The sequence below is a fragment of the Fulmarus glacialis genome, unplaced genomic scaffold (genome assembly GCF_000690835.1).
Source record: "Fulmarus glacialis isolate BGI_N327 unplaced genomic scaffold, ASM69083v1 Scaffold26631, whole genome shotgun sequence".
NCBI lineage: Eukaryota > Metazoa > Chordata > Aves > Procellariiformes > Procellariidae > Fulmarus > Fulmarus glacialis.
The window spans coordinates 1-16,399 of NW_009191274.1; the positions used below are offsets into that span (position 1 = coordinate 1).

The window sequence follows — 16,399 nt, forward strand, 5'->3', positions numbered from 1 at the left end:
TTAACCCTATCCCAGCCGAAACTAGGACAATGACCTATACCTAATAAGGCAAGTATTAAAACATTCAAACTGACATCAATGCTTATCAATATAATGGAAAAGTGATGTGAACCCAACCTGTAACTTGTAACAGAAAAATACTGTTGGACACCACTGTAGATGTACTACAGAAAACCTGATTTAACTCCTTGATAAAAATTAGAAGTTTTACCTGCATATACTGCATGGGTGATACAGACTGTGAAATGCTACGTATGCTCCTCATACTGGCATTTTAAATGGAATTTTAAAATAATTGGAAAGGCTGCAGAGAACTGTGGAAGTGATCTGACAGTTCAAAATGCATTTTAGGGATAGATTTAGGGAGTATCAAGTTTCCTGTCAGAGATTGAAATAACAGTATTTTTAGCTTGTTAGTATCCCTCCCCCACTCTTTTTTAAAAATTTCTTATTCTTGTGGGTCTTTTTGGTGCAACACACCAAACTTAGTAGGAACCACTGGCTCAAGTCTGAAACCAAGCAAACTCAAAGTCTAAATTAAGCACATATTGTTAAGATTGCAACAAGTTACAAAGAATATTCACTCCTGCTTCTATCTCCTGATTTCGTTAAATCAAGGTCAGATGTGTTTCTAGAGCGCTTTATAAGCAAATCTGAGTTCTCAGGCTTGTTCTAGTGTAACAGAAAGCAAGGGAACATCAGTGAGATACAGGTAAGACTACACCTATTGGTCCCCTCAGTGAACTAAATATATGCTCTCCTTTTTGTCAGTCTTCGTAATACCTTGCTTTTGTATGCACTCAGTCCCAAGTAGGGTTGACTATTTCTGTTTGCTTATGAAGGTTTTACAATTTTATGGCTGACCTCTCCATAAGATCAGTAATATTACTGCTGAAGTTTTTAAAAGGACATTCACAACAATTAACGGTTTTTGCTGTGTCCCCCACCTTCCCCAGCTGCATTTCAAGGTGCTTTGCTAATACACACAGTTTCCACAACGTCAATATGGGAAATAAAGAACTTGAAGTACAAGGATAAAAGTTATGTTCTTAAAATTATTGGAATATAATATTATTTGAAGCATATAGTTTTCTTTCAAATATTGCAAAAAACCTGAAATTAAACACAAGCATGCTCCAGTCTTCTGAAATAATGTTAAGTTTACCTCTTCAACTTGACCATCTTCACCCCCATCTTTTTCTTTGTCTTCCTCTTCATCATCATCATAGTCTTCTTCCTCATCTTCTTCTTCTTCCGATGATGTGTCCCCTGCTCCATCAACTTGGAGAACAAGTGGTGCTTGTGGTTGTGCCTGTTGTTGTTGTGGTTGCTGCTGACCAGCTGCAGGAATCTGTGCTTGAGCTGGTGTAGGGGCAGCCACTGTTGTAGGTATGACTTGTGTTTTATTTCCTGTAAACAGGATCTGCTGAGGCTGAATAATCACTCCCGTCTGCTGGGAAATCCCTCCAGGGATAGGAGCCAAAACCTGATGGAATATCATTGCAAGTACTATGACTGCTAGCATAACAGACTATCACATCACTTACTCACAGAAAACAACTAAAGCGTATCAATCTTACTTGCACTAATTAGAGAAACAAGAGTTACAAATATTCTACCTATATCAGATACATAAGTTAATTTTCAGTAACATACCTTCTTTCACTACTCGCTGTTTATTTTCTGCATTTTGCATTGCTAAATCTAAGAAAACCTCCTGTCTTTCCATTCTAAAATGCTAGCACTACTGCCACACCTGAGTTCCAAGCACAGGAGAGGAATGTTTAAATTGAAGTAAAAGATTATTTTTAAGCCTTCTCTATAAAACATTTAAACTCTCTACAAATTGTTATTCATGCTTAAACTGGAAAACTGTGACGCAATGCTAAAGTCAAGGCTTACACAGTCTGGACACACAGTTGACCTTGTAGCTGAAAAAGAATCCTCGTAAAACATACTGTATTCACTACTAAAATAACCAAGGAGGATGTGTGTGTGTTTTAAGTATTTTCTTCTATATGTTATGTGACACAGAATCATTTTAACCAATAGACACATTTTTAAAAGGATGTAGACTAGGATTATGCACATAGCGTTAACTGTCATCAGGGGACGCACAAAAGAGATTTTAAACTGCAGCCAGTCAGACTTTGGCAAGAATGGAAGTGACATTGAAAACGACATTTCAAAATTGTTCATTTTTAAAAAACACACTTCTTAACACAATTCTCTCTTTTTTTTTTTTTTAAATATACCATTTCTGACTTTGTGTTCTATTTCAATTTGCTCACAAAAGTGCAAGCCTCTTTAGTAATTACTGTAATTTTTTTTTCTTTCAAGTGTACCTATTCAAAAATTTTTCTTTACCTGCTGTATAACAGGTGCTTGTACTCCACCAGGCTGCATTTGTGGTATGACCTGCTGCTGTAGAACAACTGGCTGCTGTGGTTGAATGATATACTGAGCTCCGTTTGCAGTTCTAACTACTTGGAGGATCTGGCCTGTAATAAAATAAATATCAAATTGATCACATGTAGAAATTCACTTTTAAAATTATCTTAGTTTAGAAGCTTGTCTCCTGGAAAAACACCAATGACAATTAAAGGAGAGCATTTATGTTTCACTTTCACCAGTGAAAAGATACTATGCTATAGTAGCTGTGTCAGAAACAAAGAACTAATAGGGTTGTTTACCATCTATATATGATCGTGAGGTATGCGATCCAAAACTAAATTTACGTGTGCAAACCAAAGTCTAATCCTTTAACACAGCATAGTATTTTAAACATTAGCTCCCACTTATGAACATACCTCAGGCTTCGAAAGATAGATTTTACAGATAGAAAGATATATGAACATATACCAAAATAGGAATACAGGTATTCACACCACAAAAATTCTATCCACTGCTAATAATGTGGTATTTCTAGGGTCCTGTCAGACGATGTCCCTTCCTCAGATTCTTTTCCCTCCACATTACAAAAAATTCCTGTATGCGTTAACTTTTTTTGCAGTATTATCATCCAGTTGCCTTTTTCAAAAGAAGGGAAGAAAAAAAAAAAAAAAAAAAAAAATCTATCTTTACACTTACTATCCACCTCTCCTTTCTGCCTTTCTGTTCCTGTAATGCCTGTACTCGATTTTCTTTTATTGTCCTATACCTTTACCATTTTATACCTTTCCTCACTTCACAAAATACGTCTAAGACACACACACCTTTGGAGTTGGCCTCCAACTCTGAAAAGCAAGAGCTAATACATATTCCAACATTAGTTTTTCACATTTCTAATCATAAAGATGGAGAAGAAATTAAATTAGATAATCCTGAACTTCATACATTTCCCTCAAAGACTGATTTCCTGTTCTCCCTCCACAGCAAAACGCAAAGCCCTGTTTACTGAAATAACTAAGTATATCTGAAAGAAGGGACTACCCTAGCCCCTTGTTTAAGAAAACATACTATAAATATTTATAACTGAAGAAAAGTAAATATGACTATAAGAAAAGTAACAAATGTGAGCTGCAGCTTATTCTATGCTATGACAAACATAGATGTGCTTCCTTAAAAATTGGAAAGATTTGAATTTCTAGAACAGCTACACATTTATTTCTACTACATATCCATTAAACATTCAAATGTTTAAAGTGGGGAGGTTAAGTCTCAGGTGATTCTGAGCAGACTAGATGAATTACTCTGGCAAAACCAGCAACTGATTCTAGAAAATGAGCTTTCTCAGATCTTCCTTTACTCTCCACATAGAACAGATCTAGAATCAAGCTTATAAAATCAGCATAATACAAAAGCGCATGAGGCACCAGACATGCTGTTCATAAAAGTAACATTTAATTATATTCTAAACGTTCAGCATGACAGTATTTAAAAATGATAAATCTAAAATAAAATTAGCATTGCCGGCAAAATCAGAAATTCCACTGTGTGTGCTTAGCAGGTACGAGAAACCTTAAGACATTCCTCATCTGAACTCACAGATGAAGCGATCCTGCTTTTTTATAACCAGTCTAGTACCTGTGCTCAGATCATGCATCACAAAGCTCACAAATATGTGAAGGGGAGAGACAGCAACGCCCGTCTTCGTGCTTCATGCGCTTCCCTAGAAAGTGGGGAAAACTTGCACAGAACCTAACCCACACCACTGTTAGGTCAGAACCACAAGGTTCGCAAGAGTAGCAAGTCAGCGAGCAAAAGAGTCCAGGAGTCTAGTGAAGAGATTGCACAACCTTGTAAGGATGGATTCCCAGGTTCTGCTTTTTAACAATATATAGCAGGGAGTAAAACCCAGAATTTCTCCCTCCCAAGCACCCTCAAAACTATTGTTTGATTTCAATGTTAAGACAGTTACCTGAATTTGTAAGTATCTGCTGAACAGGAGTAACGCCAGCAGGGAGAGCCAACGTAGCTGCAGTGGCTGCAGCACTCTGAAATACAAGAAAAGCTTTTTGACCACAGATGTCATTGCCAGTGTTTCATCTCACAACATGCTGCCTGAAAACATGTACCTTTTTATTGCTGTTTACAATGTTTGCACACAGGTTTCTGCAGCTATTGAAATGCAGGCATGAATCAACTGTACATTATACCACATACAAAAATTATTTCCCTTCTTCCTTAATAGGAAGAAGACTGAAGCAACAATCACTAAGCATCACACCTTAACCCAGTTCCACACGGTTTCTTGGTTTATCTGCAAGCTCTGTAGATTTTTTTTCTCCTGTCTTCTCTGCTGATCTACTAATACAGTACAATACTGCATTGCTCATGTGGCACTTTTACTTACACTTTTTCAAAGCAGCTAAAGATATGGGCCTACAAATCTGAAAAAACATAAGGTACTGAAGCAATGATCACATTCGCCTGCCTTGTTTTCGCAAGGAGTAGTAATCAGGTTTGCACTTTTCTTCATTCTGTAAATGATTTGCATTTCAAGTCCCGCATAACACAGCTCTTCTGAGTGAATATACACATACAGTGTACTGACTGTTCACAGAATGACTAATTTTTTCTCTCAAGACAGCTGGTTAAAAGAGAAAGCCAAAGACTCTCAATGGGTAATGATTTGAACTTACAAGTAAACTGAATTCCAACACAATTATGGGAGCTCCAAACACAAAAATCTGCATTAAGTCCTTAACTCACAGAGGCAGATGGACTTCTCCAGAGATGTCTCCATTTCAAGGGTCTAACTTCAGCTGCCTGTGGAAAAGCCTCCCTTTCCCCACTATAAAGGAACCATGGCTGATTACTCTTTGCTACTGAAACGATTTAAACTCTATTACTGGGTAGAGTGCATACTTCCTGTTCATAAGAAATATGATTTCCCCGTATTGGCTGATCAATATAGTAGTTACAACTGCCAAAATTAGAGATCACCAAGCAAAACTGTAAAGTACTTGTCTGCATCCTCACGCCCCAGACAAAGGTAGATGAATAAACTCTCATTACTCTCTGCCTTCCAAGATATTCAAGGTCTGTCAGATCCATTCTTTAATACCAACTTAAATGTTTCTAGTAACACACACAATAACTCCAAATCGATTCTGTAACTATTTACTGCACAGTTGCCTTCTGCAGCATACAATTCATCTACATTTTGACAGCAGCAGAGTTTTAAAAGCATGGCATAGTCATTTTTGCAATACCCATCAACAAGATCTAACTGAATGAGACAGAAAAAAATGTTTAACTGTTGGACTTGGGAACTTACAAATCACATTGAAATGGTTGTAAAACATGTAAGAAAAAGGTAGATGTTAATGTGCTCTGGGCCTCTGGGTAAATCATGCTATTTGAGTATAAAAGTTCAGGTTCTTTTCTATAGTAAGGTCAGCAGGTAATGGAGGAGTGAAGGTTGCTGCAGCAGCTTTGACTAATCATGAAACTTTGTTTCATGTGCTTTTACCATAAAAGTGGTAAGAATGTAACGAATTCTGGTCCTAAGACACATTTAATTTGTATTAGCTGTTGTTTTCATTGCTTTGCAAGGAATTTTTTTGTTTACATTAAGCCAGGGCACTTCAAACAAGATAACCAAAATTAACGTCTAGCGATAAAAACTGCAAGAAAAGGGTAAATGACCAGACTCAGTTTTATATGCTATTACAAAATTAGTGAATCAAATTAACGTGACCAGAAAAGATTGATGTGAATTGCTAAATAATCTCTCATTTGATATAAGCTTAAGTTTCAGAGTAGTTAATGTTTTTTTCCTGCATCTAGCAAATACAGTATGCTTGCATCAGTTAAGAGTGTTGTGTTGGTATATGACGAGCACATCATCATGCAGATTTATACCAACAGTACTCCAATTTCTGATTAAAAAAAAAGTTTCGGTTAAACACATTTAAAGCAGAGGATCAAAGTAAGTCCTACATTTGTTATCAAAACTGAAGTCCTGGATTACTGTTCCTAGATTGTCAGCGCAGCAGAAAACTCAGAAAGATGGCAGACAGCTTTACCAGTGTGTCCTAAATTACTTTTAAGCATCTGATGACTAATACCAGATTTGTGTTTACTATTTAATGAAAACAACTTGCATAATGACAGCGTATGCATGTATAAACTTCTGATTTTCTTACCATGCCTGACGCATTCATGTGTGGTATCAGCTTGGAATCTGGCACGATAACCTGCTGCTGAGGTGCTAGAAACAAAAAAATAGCATTTTATGAAAACTACGCAGTCTGCCCAAAATAACATCCAAGCCAGAATAACTTAGAAGGAACATCATCCAAACATCAGCTGAGCTTCATAACAAAAACAGCTACTGAGCAGTCTCTGATCTTATTAAATTTTACTCTCAAGACAATATACAACAGCAGCTCTGAGAAGCGATATGGCTATTTTGGCTTTACAGATCTTATTTCAAGGGCTTCAGTCACCTACTCTGACTCTAGGTAAAGCAAGATTTAAAATCCATTTCTGAAATTAAAGGTATCAGTGAAACGTTCATAAACTTGCTGATGTCCAGTATCAGAGTTCTCCAAAAACATCAATTGACAGTGGTTAACTCTTAAAACAGACTTAAGCAAGGATTGTTGCAAGATGAAGAGCATGTTAACAGGATGCAGCAGTTAGCTTGAGTTAGGTCTAGTAAGCATATCTGTTAGCATTAGCTCATGATCTTCACTGTCTTTCTAATGTAGCAAAAGCAGATGAAATATGATCAAACCTGTCCCAAACAACAAAATAGTTTTGGTGTGCTAAAGGAAATAGATAGCTAAACTATGCAAACAACCTGTTGATCATCTAGAAGTGCAAAAGTTTCCAAGTCCATGAAACAAGCAGGTTGTCAGTGCTAATATCAGTGGCAGTAAATGGGAAAATGAGAGCACAATTTGAACAAACTAATATCGGCAAGGTATTCTCCACCCAATCCTATAACCAAGGGCACTTAATACTGGGGATAACAGAGTTTCTGGAAAAGATTCTGAGGAGGGAAGCCCCACAACCTTGCACCAAGATCTGAGGCCATCTCTCCAACTTTCAGGGAACCCAGGGAGGGCAAAAGAGCCCAAGGAAATCTTGTGACCCTGTGCCAGGACCACACACAGGACAACAGGAATCACCATGCCGATCGTCATGATCTCTCCCTGGGACTGCACCAGGTTGTGCAAGGAACTACTACATCATCTCTCCCATGGAACAGGGAAGTCAAGTAATTCATAAAACTGCATGTCTGTGATTAAAGTGCTTTGATATCCTAATTTCATTTAGCCTCCACACTGTCATTTGGTCAAAAGCCACAACAATTGGGCAATAATAAATCAGTTTTAAGTGTATTACTATAGGCAGGATCTTATTCTACCCTAAGACACAAATGGGAGGACAGGGACCTCCATATTAATGGAAGGAAACCTGCTGAGGAGAGTCACAGCTATTCAGCTGAGAAGCCACTAGAGGTCTTGGTGAGCAGACTTTCCAGGCTCTGCTGACTGTAACTTAAGCGGAGACACCCAGATCATTTGAAGCCACGTGTATTTATGGGTCTTAATCTCAAAATTAATTTTATCCCAACAGTTGAAATTTATTTATGTCCAGCCAAAATACAAAGTACTATAAGAAGAAAAAAACAAAACAACAAAAAACCCACAACAAAACAAAAAAAAAAACCCACACAAACAAAAAAACCACACAAGGAAAAAAAGCCCTAACAGCAAGTTCTTGTCACACCAGTTCTCTTCTGTTTTGACTGTATGGTGGTTGGGTTTTGGGTTTTTTTTGGGGGGGAGGGTAGGGGGAGGGGATCAACTCATAGCTATCTTTTGTGCCTATGACAACATAGGTTCTGATCCATGAAATCTGATAAAAAGACTAAAGTCTGTGACTGACTACCACAGATAAATATTTTGTGTCACAATTTTAGTAGTACACTGAAAACTCGACTCAAGCATTTCAAAAGTGGCAGATTTGTTTACACAGCATATATGCAGTAAAATCCAGTAGTGTTTATCTTTTCAAATGAAACTGTAATTGGTGAAAATGTTTCCCTTAAATTATTAATGGAGAATACACAAGACAATAATTACAAGAAACAATACTGTTATGGCTAGCTAAAATATACCTTGAACAGCCACACCTACACAGTGTGCAATCTTTTAAGACCACAAAAATACCCAGCCATTATGCTTTTCACTTGAAACTTGTTCTAACATGAAAAAACATCTCCTACATATGCTCAGACTGTTATACAAGTATTTTTCTCGTCCTAGCATCCACTTATGCTAAACAGTAATATATTTTTTAAAATTAATTTGCTCCTAATGACATTACTACCTCATGACTAAATTGCCAACTGCATATGCATATTGGCTTGAAATTACAGAGCTGCTAATGGACTTTTGACCGAATCTGAAAGTCATGTATTCTGAAAACATAAGTTACGTAGCAGAAGCCCAAGAGAAGAACTCAGCTTTTCCAAAATCTTCTGAAGAATATGGCTAACACAAATACCAAGATAACGCTCTTGACCCATTAAATAGAGGCAAGTAGAGACGAAGTTTAACATAAAGACACAAAGTTATCCATCAGATCAACTCCTTATCATATTCTAAATCTAGGGCAGGATGTTTCTCTAACTTGAGAGTCTTTTGCCAGAGAGATTAGAGAGTAAGTCTAACCTTGCTGAGATGCTGGAATAAGGACCTGTTGTGGCTGAGACTGCTGCTGGACAGTCTGCTGTGGCTGAGGTTGTGTGTGATGGTGGTGGTGATGATGCTGCTGTTGCTGCTGCTGCTGTTGCTGCTGTTGCACCTGCAACAAAAGCTGCTGCTCTTCTGAATGGAAGCCATCTACAGCCTTGGACTGCATCAGCTTGTTCTCCCACAGCTAGTTTGGAAAAGGAGAGAGACATCTCAGTGTATGGTTTTTACTCAACAGAATTTGTAACAATATAAAGACAGTACTCCAAAATCAAATTTGTTTTCACTGTTTATCTTGTGCAGTTTACTTAGCCAAAAAGCCCTTAGGCAAATACAGACTGAAGAGAGAACTCCACAGAGGTAATGTTTTAAGAAGAGGAATTAAATATCCCTTATGAATTATCAGTCCAAGCTTAAGCTTTAACATTCTTTCTTTCTTCCATGTGAGGAAGATTCGTAACAACCCTAACAGAAGCATGAATAGAGATAAAGCGGTAACTTTAAATTAGCCTTCAAGTTTTCACTTCTCTACCTTCTTTCTTTCTTACCTCTTTAATCACAAAAGTAATTCTTTACTACAGCTCTCCTCAAGCCATTTCTTCTTGGAACTCCTCGATAAAAGTTGCTTGAAGACTACTGCCTCATAACACACTTCAACAGAAACTACCAGTATACCTCAGATAATGCCTCTGTACAAGCATTTACACAGTTTCTACCACAATATCAAACTCAGCTTCTCCAGCCCTTCAGTTCTTGATGTCAGCTGACATGTCTCCCAAGAAAAGCCACAGATGCAAAAAAAGCAGCTCTTGCAAAAAGACAGCAACGCAAGTATTCATAATACATCAGAGTCAAAAAGACTACAGGCACCTAGGACTCCTGATTTCAAATCCTGCTTAGGGCTCCCTAAGCCTTCCTCTTCAATACTTCATTTTCCTTCTTGTCTCTTTCCTCATTCAATCTTTTCTGACATCATTTGTAGAACACATCTGTGACACAAACACCAAGGTGCTTTTCTTATAGCACTCACTCCGTTTCCACCAAGCCAGGTCATGGTTTCATGGAAAAAAGCCTTCACCTGTTTCTGTCTAGCCAAACTCAAAATTCCTTTGCCACTCCATCCATTTTTTAATACTTCAAAAATACCGAGAGCATGAGACATCCGGCTTTCTGAAGAACTCCTTATTCAACAGCTGAGATAAGCAGGCACCTACCTTCCCAGTTTCCTTTTACTTTATTTCTTCCCTTTTTTTTTTTTCCTGCTTTTTCTCTTCCCTTTTGCAGGGCTTCTTTTACTCAGGAAGAATTTGAAGAAAGCCACAGGAGACCCATTAGAGCTCAGGTCAACATCCTGCCTTTCTTTTGGACCCTTGGTAACAGTTCAAACCCACTGTATGTAAAACAATTCTGAATCTGAGAGCTTCAGAAAAGTGTGATGCACACAGTGCAATTTATTACATACCACCCCACCAAAAACAATACTTCTGCAAACCACAAACCATACATGCAAAAATCTGACAATGCATCTGACAATGCAACTCCTCTTCTTCAGTAAGACAAAAACATTGAGCAGAACAGGTGTTTTATTTTTCCTGCAGAGAAACCTTAAGAATTGCCTGCCTCTCAATAAACATATTTTCCCCTTTCTTTTTTAAAGATATAATGTTTTGGGAATGGAAGTAACACTATGAATTCGGATGCCTGCTGTTAGTTTATGTCAAGTTTGACATGCCAGATTAGGGAAAGTAAACAAGGTAAGTAGATCTCTCTATACAGCAGTGTAATTCAAATGACATGAGGCTACAGATATGCAGATTAATACAATGCTTAGCTAACTAAAAACTAGTATTTTTACTGTGTACAACAGTAAGCAGATCCGAAAACCAATTGCTGTATTGGTCTATTAAAAAAAAATTCTAAGTTGCAACTTACTGTTTTGAGTTCCATAAGAACTTGTTCATCCACTCCTTCATCCAGAAAAACTTCTCTGACATCATTGATGACATCTTCAATTACAGACCTGTACAATTTAGGCTTTTTAAAAAAAAAAAAAAAAAAAAGTAATTCGTCAGTGTTGTTTTGAAAGAAATTTATCACTTTAACGTTAAAATAAGATTTCCTCCCACAAAAAACCTCTGAAAACTGCATTACATAATACACTGCACGTTTCCGAGTGACTAAAATACCGAACGAGGTATAGATCAGCCAGAACAGCTCAAACAAGGTGAAAAGGGAAGGGACTGTTCGCTATCTTTTCTGACATAACTATGGCACAAGAGTTTTCAAGCCATGAGGAGTGTAATTCAAAACAGAGAAAAGGAGATCGTTTTCCATTCGGTAAATTTGTTTCCTGCTTGCCTATGTACATACTGAATATGCAAAAATATTTGCATGTGTGCAAAATATTAATGTCAAAGAACATTAAACATTCAAAAGGATATTAGATAAACACAAACAAAAGAAACTTGTTAGTGCTTGCTAGTTCAACAGGAACCAAATATGGCTCAGAATGATCTTGAGCTGAAAAACGTTGAAGGCTCAGAACACCAGAAGCATTCACATGAATGTCCTGTTCTTCTGTACACATCTGTTTATGGAAACTATTGAAGACAGGCTATTAGGCTAGACAGACTTCTGTTTTCAATCAGTACTTACGTTTTTACATTAGAAATTTTTCAGGGGGAAATACTACAAATACATTATTATTCTATTACACCAATTTCACGCCTAAACTGCCAATGACAAAGTGAATTGTCAATTCACTTCAGATTGCCAAAAGAAGTTCTGGAGTCTCCATCCCTGGACATACTCAAAAGACATCTGGACATGGTCCTGGGTAACCAGCTCTAGATGGCCCTGCTTGCGCAAGGGGGGTTGCAAGATGACTTCCAGGGGTCCCTTCCAATCTCAACCATTTTGTGATTTTTAAAATGCAGGTACAATTTTAAAAAGAGAATATAAATACTCAACCTTATCAATTAAAGCACAAAATTTAATTCATAGGACACAGGATAATTGTACTATGCACGTGCCATACCTTTTAAACAGTACAGCTTGGACCTCTATACATACGTGTGAACCTCAATGGTATTTTGGTTGGGTTTAAATATCTGTGCTATACAATTGCAAGTTAGCCCTACGAGCTCTAAATTAGGGTTGATCAACCTGCAGCCTGTGAACCATATATACTTCACTGACCAGAGCTGTTCCTTTGGCTGGGGCTAGACCATTTTTAAACTGATCCGAAAATAGCTACAACTTTCTGTAAGCTGACATCTTCCTCTACCCCGTTCTGTAACTTCCGTAAACAATAAATCCCAAATGACACCACACACATCAGATATGTTGTATATATGCAGAACAATCATTCTATACTCTTGCAGTGGGTTTGGCATCCCAGGAGGGCTGTGCCTCCAATATACATGCAGAAAACCTGCACCATGCACATGCAGTTAGTCTAGCAGTGCTGGAACTACAGAAATTTACTGCACGCACTTGAAACATTTATTTTATGTATATGCAGTTGCTTAATGCATCCCAGAAGTGTTGAATTTATTACAGATACGCTAAAGATTATATCACACACGTTACGGAATTGTTATGCCTATGTTACGGAATAATGGAGGGGGAATAGCAGCACATGATTTACTAGCCCAGGAAAAAGCTGAGTGGCCAATAAGCAGAAAAACAAGTTGAATATCTTTGCTTTTAAATGCTAAAAAAAAAAAAAAAAAAAAAATCAAAAAACTCTAAAGAAATGCATTGATATTACAAGGGGAGAAAAGAACCTATTTGGAGGCCTGAACTAAGAACTAAGCAGTCTGATGGCTGCTTAGCGCATTACGTTCTCAGCGTTTAAAACAAACTCCGCATTGGGGCATACCCAAGTCATTTTTCTTACAAAAAACCAACCAATCACACAACAAAAAAAAAAACACCAAGGGAAAAAAGAAGGAAAAGAAAAGAAAAAAAAAAACACCCAACAAAACCCAACATACCACTCTGTGTTACTGACCACACGTCAACATTTTGGCAAATGGCATACTATCAGCACCCTATTTTTTTCTTCATTTTATATTTCATCAGTTTGCCACTTTTCAGCTTTAAAACATGCTGCTGCAAATCAAGTAGCTGAAATGTTAGAATTCATCCTTTTGTTACTTGTCTTGCCAAAAAAAATTCTGGCCTCAAGTAACAGGGTAAGTTTTCTGTCCTTGAAAACTACATTTACAGCACCTATGTCCAAAACTCAATTTCTCCAAAAGAAACAAAACATACCGGACTACTTGCAGACTTTTTTCTTTCAAAACAATACTGCATGCTCACGTATCCAGGCTTCAAGTACAGCATTCATTGTGCTTATAGAGACATTTGAAACAGACTTTCAAAGCCAGACTACTCTTCAGCGCTAGTATTTTAAATCTGCGTAGTGAGTAACTTAGAAATACCAAGCATCATTAACAGGATTATTTTTCCACTTAGATTTCATTCATAGCAGATGCAAAAAGACATTCTACTTAATAACATTAAGTCCTATTATTTCTATAATTAAACACATTGCATAAAGCTTATACAATTCAACTAGCACAGAAACGCTACTTGACCTAGTCTGTGTATTGTTCCTTATTGTATTAAAAGCATCTGTTTCTTAATGCCAAAACCACATTCTGCAAATAAACAAGCTTAACCTCAGGCATGTGAGTTACTTTACTTAAGCCAAGAGAACTACCTGTATGTCTGAAATTACAATCAAAATTTCTGCTGCATGGAGATTGCATTTTCTCCTTAAATCCTCCTCTCCTTAAATCATTTATTAGGTCTGCTTTTCTAATAAAACAGATTTCACACAAACAGGCCCTAATAATTTCCACCAGCAGTTACCTCCTCCTATCTCCACAGTCAGGCATTTTTGTATGGTTTATTCACAAAGCCTCCTCAGTCTATAAAACCCTAGGAAAAAATACCAACAATTGGATACAACAAACTGACCCTACAGCCCAACAGTCTGCTTGGGAACATTGCCTTTTTGCCTTGTGTAGTAAGGGAAAAAACAAATTCAAAGAGCAGGATACTGGTTTCTAGTGTCCGGCACTAGTTTAGCAAGAGAGCAGACAGGGAGGTTAAGAGCATAGATGTTCACTCCGCCATCGACGCAGTGTCCTTCTGCACACTTCCAACAGCCCAAGCAGCGGCTAAGCCCCCCAAAAGACAACAGCACCACAGAGGTGCAGTGAGCCTAGTGCGATGCAGCTTAATGAACCCGCGAGCAGTTTGTATGTGCATGTACCTCTGCATGAGCCATACAGTGCACTGGATGTAAAGATGGGTCAGAATTTTTGGACACCGTTCCAATCATGCAGTATCACAATATATGATACACTCATGGCTATATGATTAGAAGGAAGGGAACAGCAAAGAAAGTATCTGCACACTTATAATGAAACAGTGTCTGTCTATTTTTACCTATACATGTTTACGTAACACTCAGAAAAATCCCGTCCAGTTGAAAACATTCTCTTGTGTACCCTCCTACTGAACATCCAGCCCAGACAGATGCAACACCTTCCACAAAGGGAGCAGCAATGCCTTCAAGAGCCATCCACAGTGGAATTTTGAAGACTAGCACAGAACGCTCTCTTCCTACCTCAACAGAAGCAAATCCAGTAAAATTACAAAACAGCCTTAAGCCGTGGTCTTTAAAAGGAAGCACACTGTATTGTTTTAGATCTACACTAAGTGCTGGCTTTAAGCATTATTTATATGATGCTCAAGGTGTTTATACATACCACCTGAGACTCTGGAGCTGAACAACAAAATGATTTTCATGCACTGCTTACTCAAAAAATAAACATGGGAATACAATTACCGAACAAGTCTAAAGATGGGATAGCAGGTGAGTTAAGCTTTCCAATAAATTTCCGCATTCAGTCAGAGAAAGCAATGAGAACATAATGGAAACTTTAAAGATTGCTATTAAAATAATCATGCTTTCATCTGGTTTATATTAAAGTGCCTCCCTCATAAAGAGTACATTGCTGTAAACTTCAAGCTCTTTTAAGAGCAAAATACTCAAATCGCTCTTCAATAAACACTATTCCAAACACTTACTATAGATTAAAGACAACAATTAAAATTCCTGATTTATTAGATACAACCACAAACACACGGAAAACATTTGAAATCTAGTACTTCCCCCTCTGGGAACATACGGAAATGATTATATTTCACTTTCTCTGTGCATCTTGTAAAGAAAACTCCGAGTATGGTGAGACTGCTACACACATACACACACTCCAAATCCGAGGAGCAACCAGCAAGCTATTTTAAGAAATGCCACATGCCTTTGGGCATTCCTTCAGTTTCAAGGGTACAGAAACTGCATCTCTTTGTAATCATTATCACAACACTTGGGATTTCAGCAGTTTGGGTTTCCAATAACCAACACATTATGGAGAGATACACCATGGCACACTTTGTGCGTTTGACAGCAGTTTGTTCCTGGTTGCTTCTGCAGTTATCCCTGAAATGTCACTAATCTTTCTCCTGTCTGTGCACTTCCAGCTGGAAGCTAGCAATATGACAGCTAGAAGAGCACACTGTAAAGGTAACCAGTTTTAGTCACAATTACATCAAAGATGTGCGTAAAAAGAACTAACACATAATCTACATTGTAAGCATTAAAATTTGAGCTTTTTTTTTATGCTGTCGTGGACTTTTACAAATAAATTACCTTTGTCACCTACAAAATCTTATACTGCATGTAACTGTTAACGTTTTATATTTGTCCTTTATTAGGAAGAACAGATTTCGAGCAATTCAGATTTGATCGGATGCTGACGTGATACTATTGACTTGACACATTAGGCTCAAAGTCTAGCTTCCTAAAGTTATCACCTGGTTGCAGTATTTCAAAATGTTCCTATTGATCTTTGGTAACCCTAGGGTAAGCATCGCGATCCTTGCGATTGAATGAGACCTGAATTTGACAAAGTTGACCATGCACTATTGCGAGGTTTTACTACTTAATTGAACATTAGCCTAAAGCACACCTATTTGAAGTGAGCCTTTGAGTTTTAAGCTTGGCTTTTGCTATTCCAAACACAATGTTCAAACACAGACACCTTCCAAGTGAACTTTACAGAAGTTATGGCAGTACAGAAATACAGCCGAGAGAAAGCAAGTCTCAGTAAATTATTGAATCAGAGGTACTTACAAGTACTCTGGAGATTATTTTTTTTATATAT

General features: G+C 37.6%; 1 protein-coding gene across 1 annotated transcript; it reads right to left on the reverse strand.

The window, feature by feature from the left end:
* Positions 1 to 1,165: 1,165 nt before the first annotated feature.
* On the reverse strand, positions 1,166 to 11,183 carry GTF2A1 (general transcription factor IIA, 1, 19/37kDa; the record flags this gene model as incomplete). Its single annotated transcript, XM_009586635.1, has 6 exons — positions 11,088 to 11,183; positions 9,135 to 9,342; positions 6,594 to 6,658; positions 4,361 to 4,436; positions 2,368 to 2,501; positions 1,166 to 1,486 (listed from the first exon to the last, which is right to left on the reverse strand). Coding segments are annotated over exons 1-6 (819 nt in total), but the record flags the coding sequence as incomplete, so codon positions are not given.
* Between the last annotated feature and the right edge of the window lie 5,216 nt (positions 11,184 to 16,399).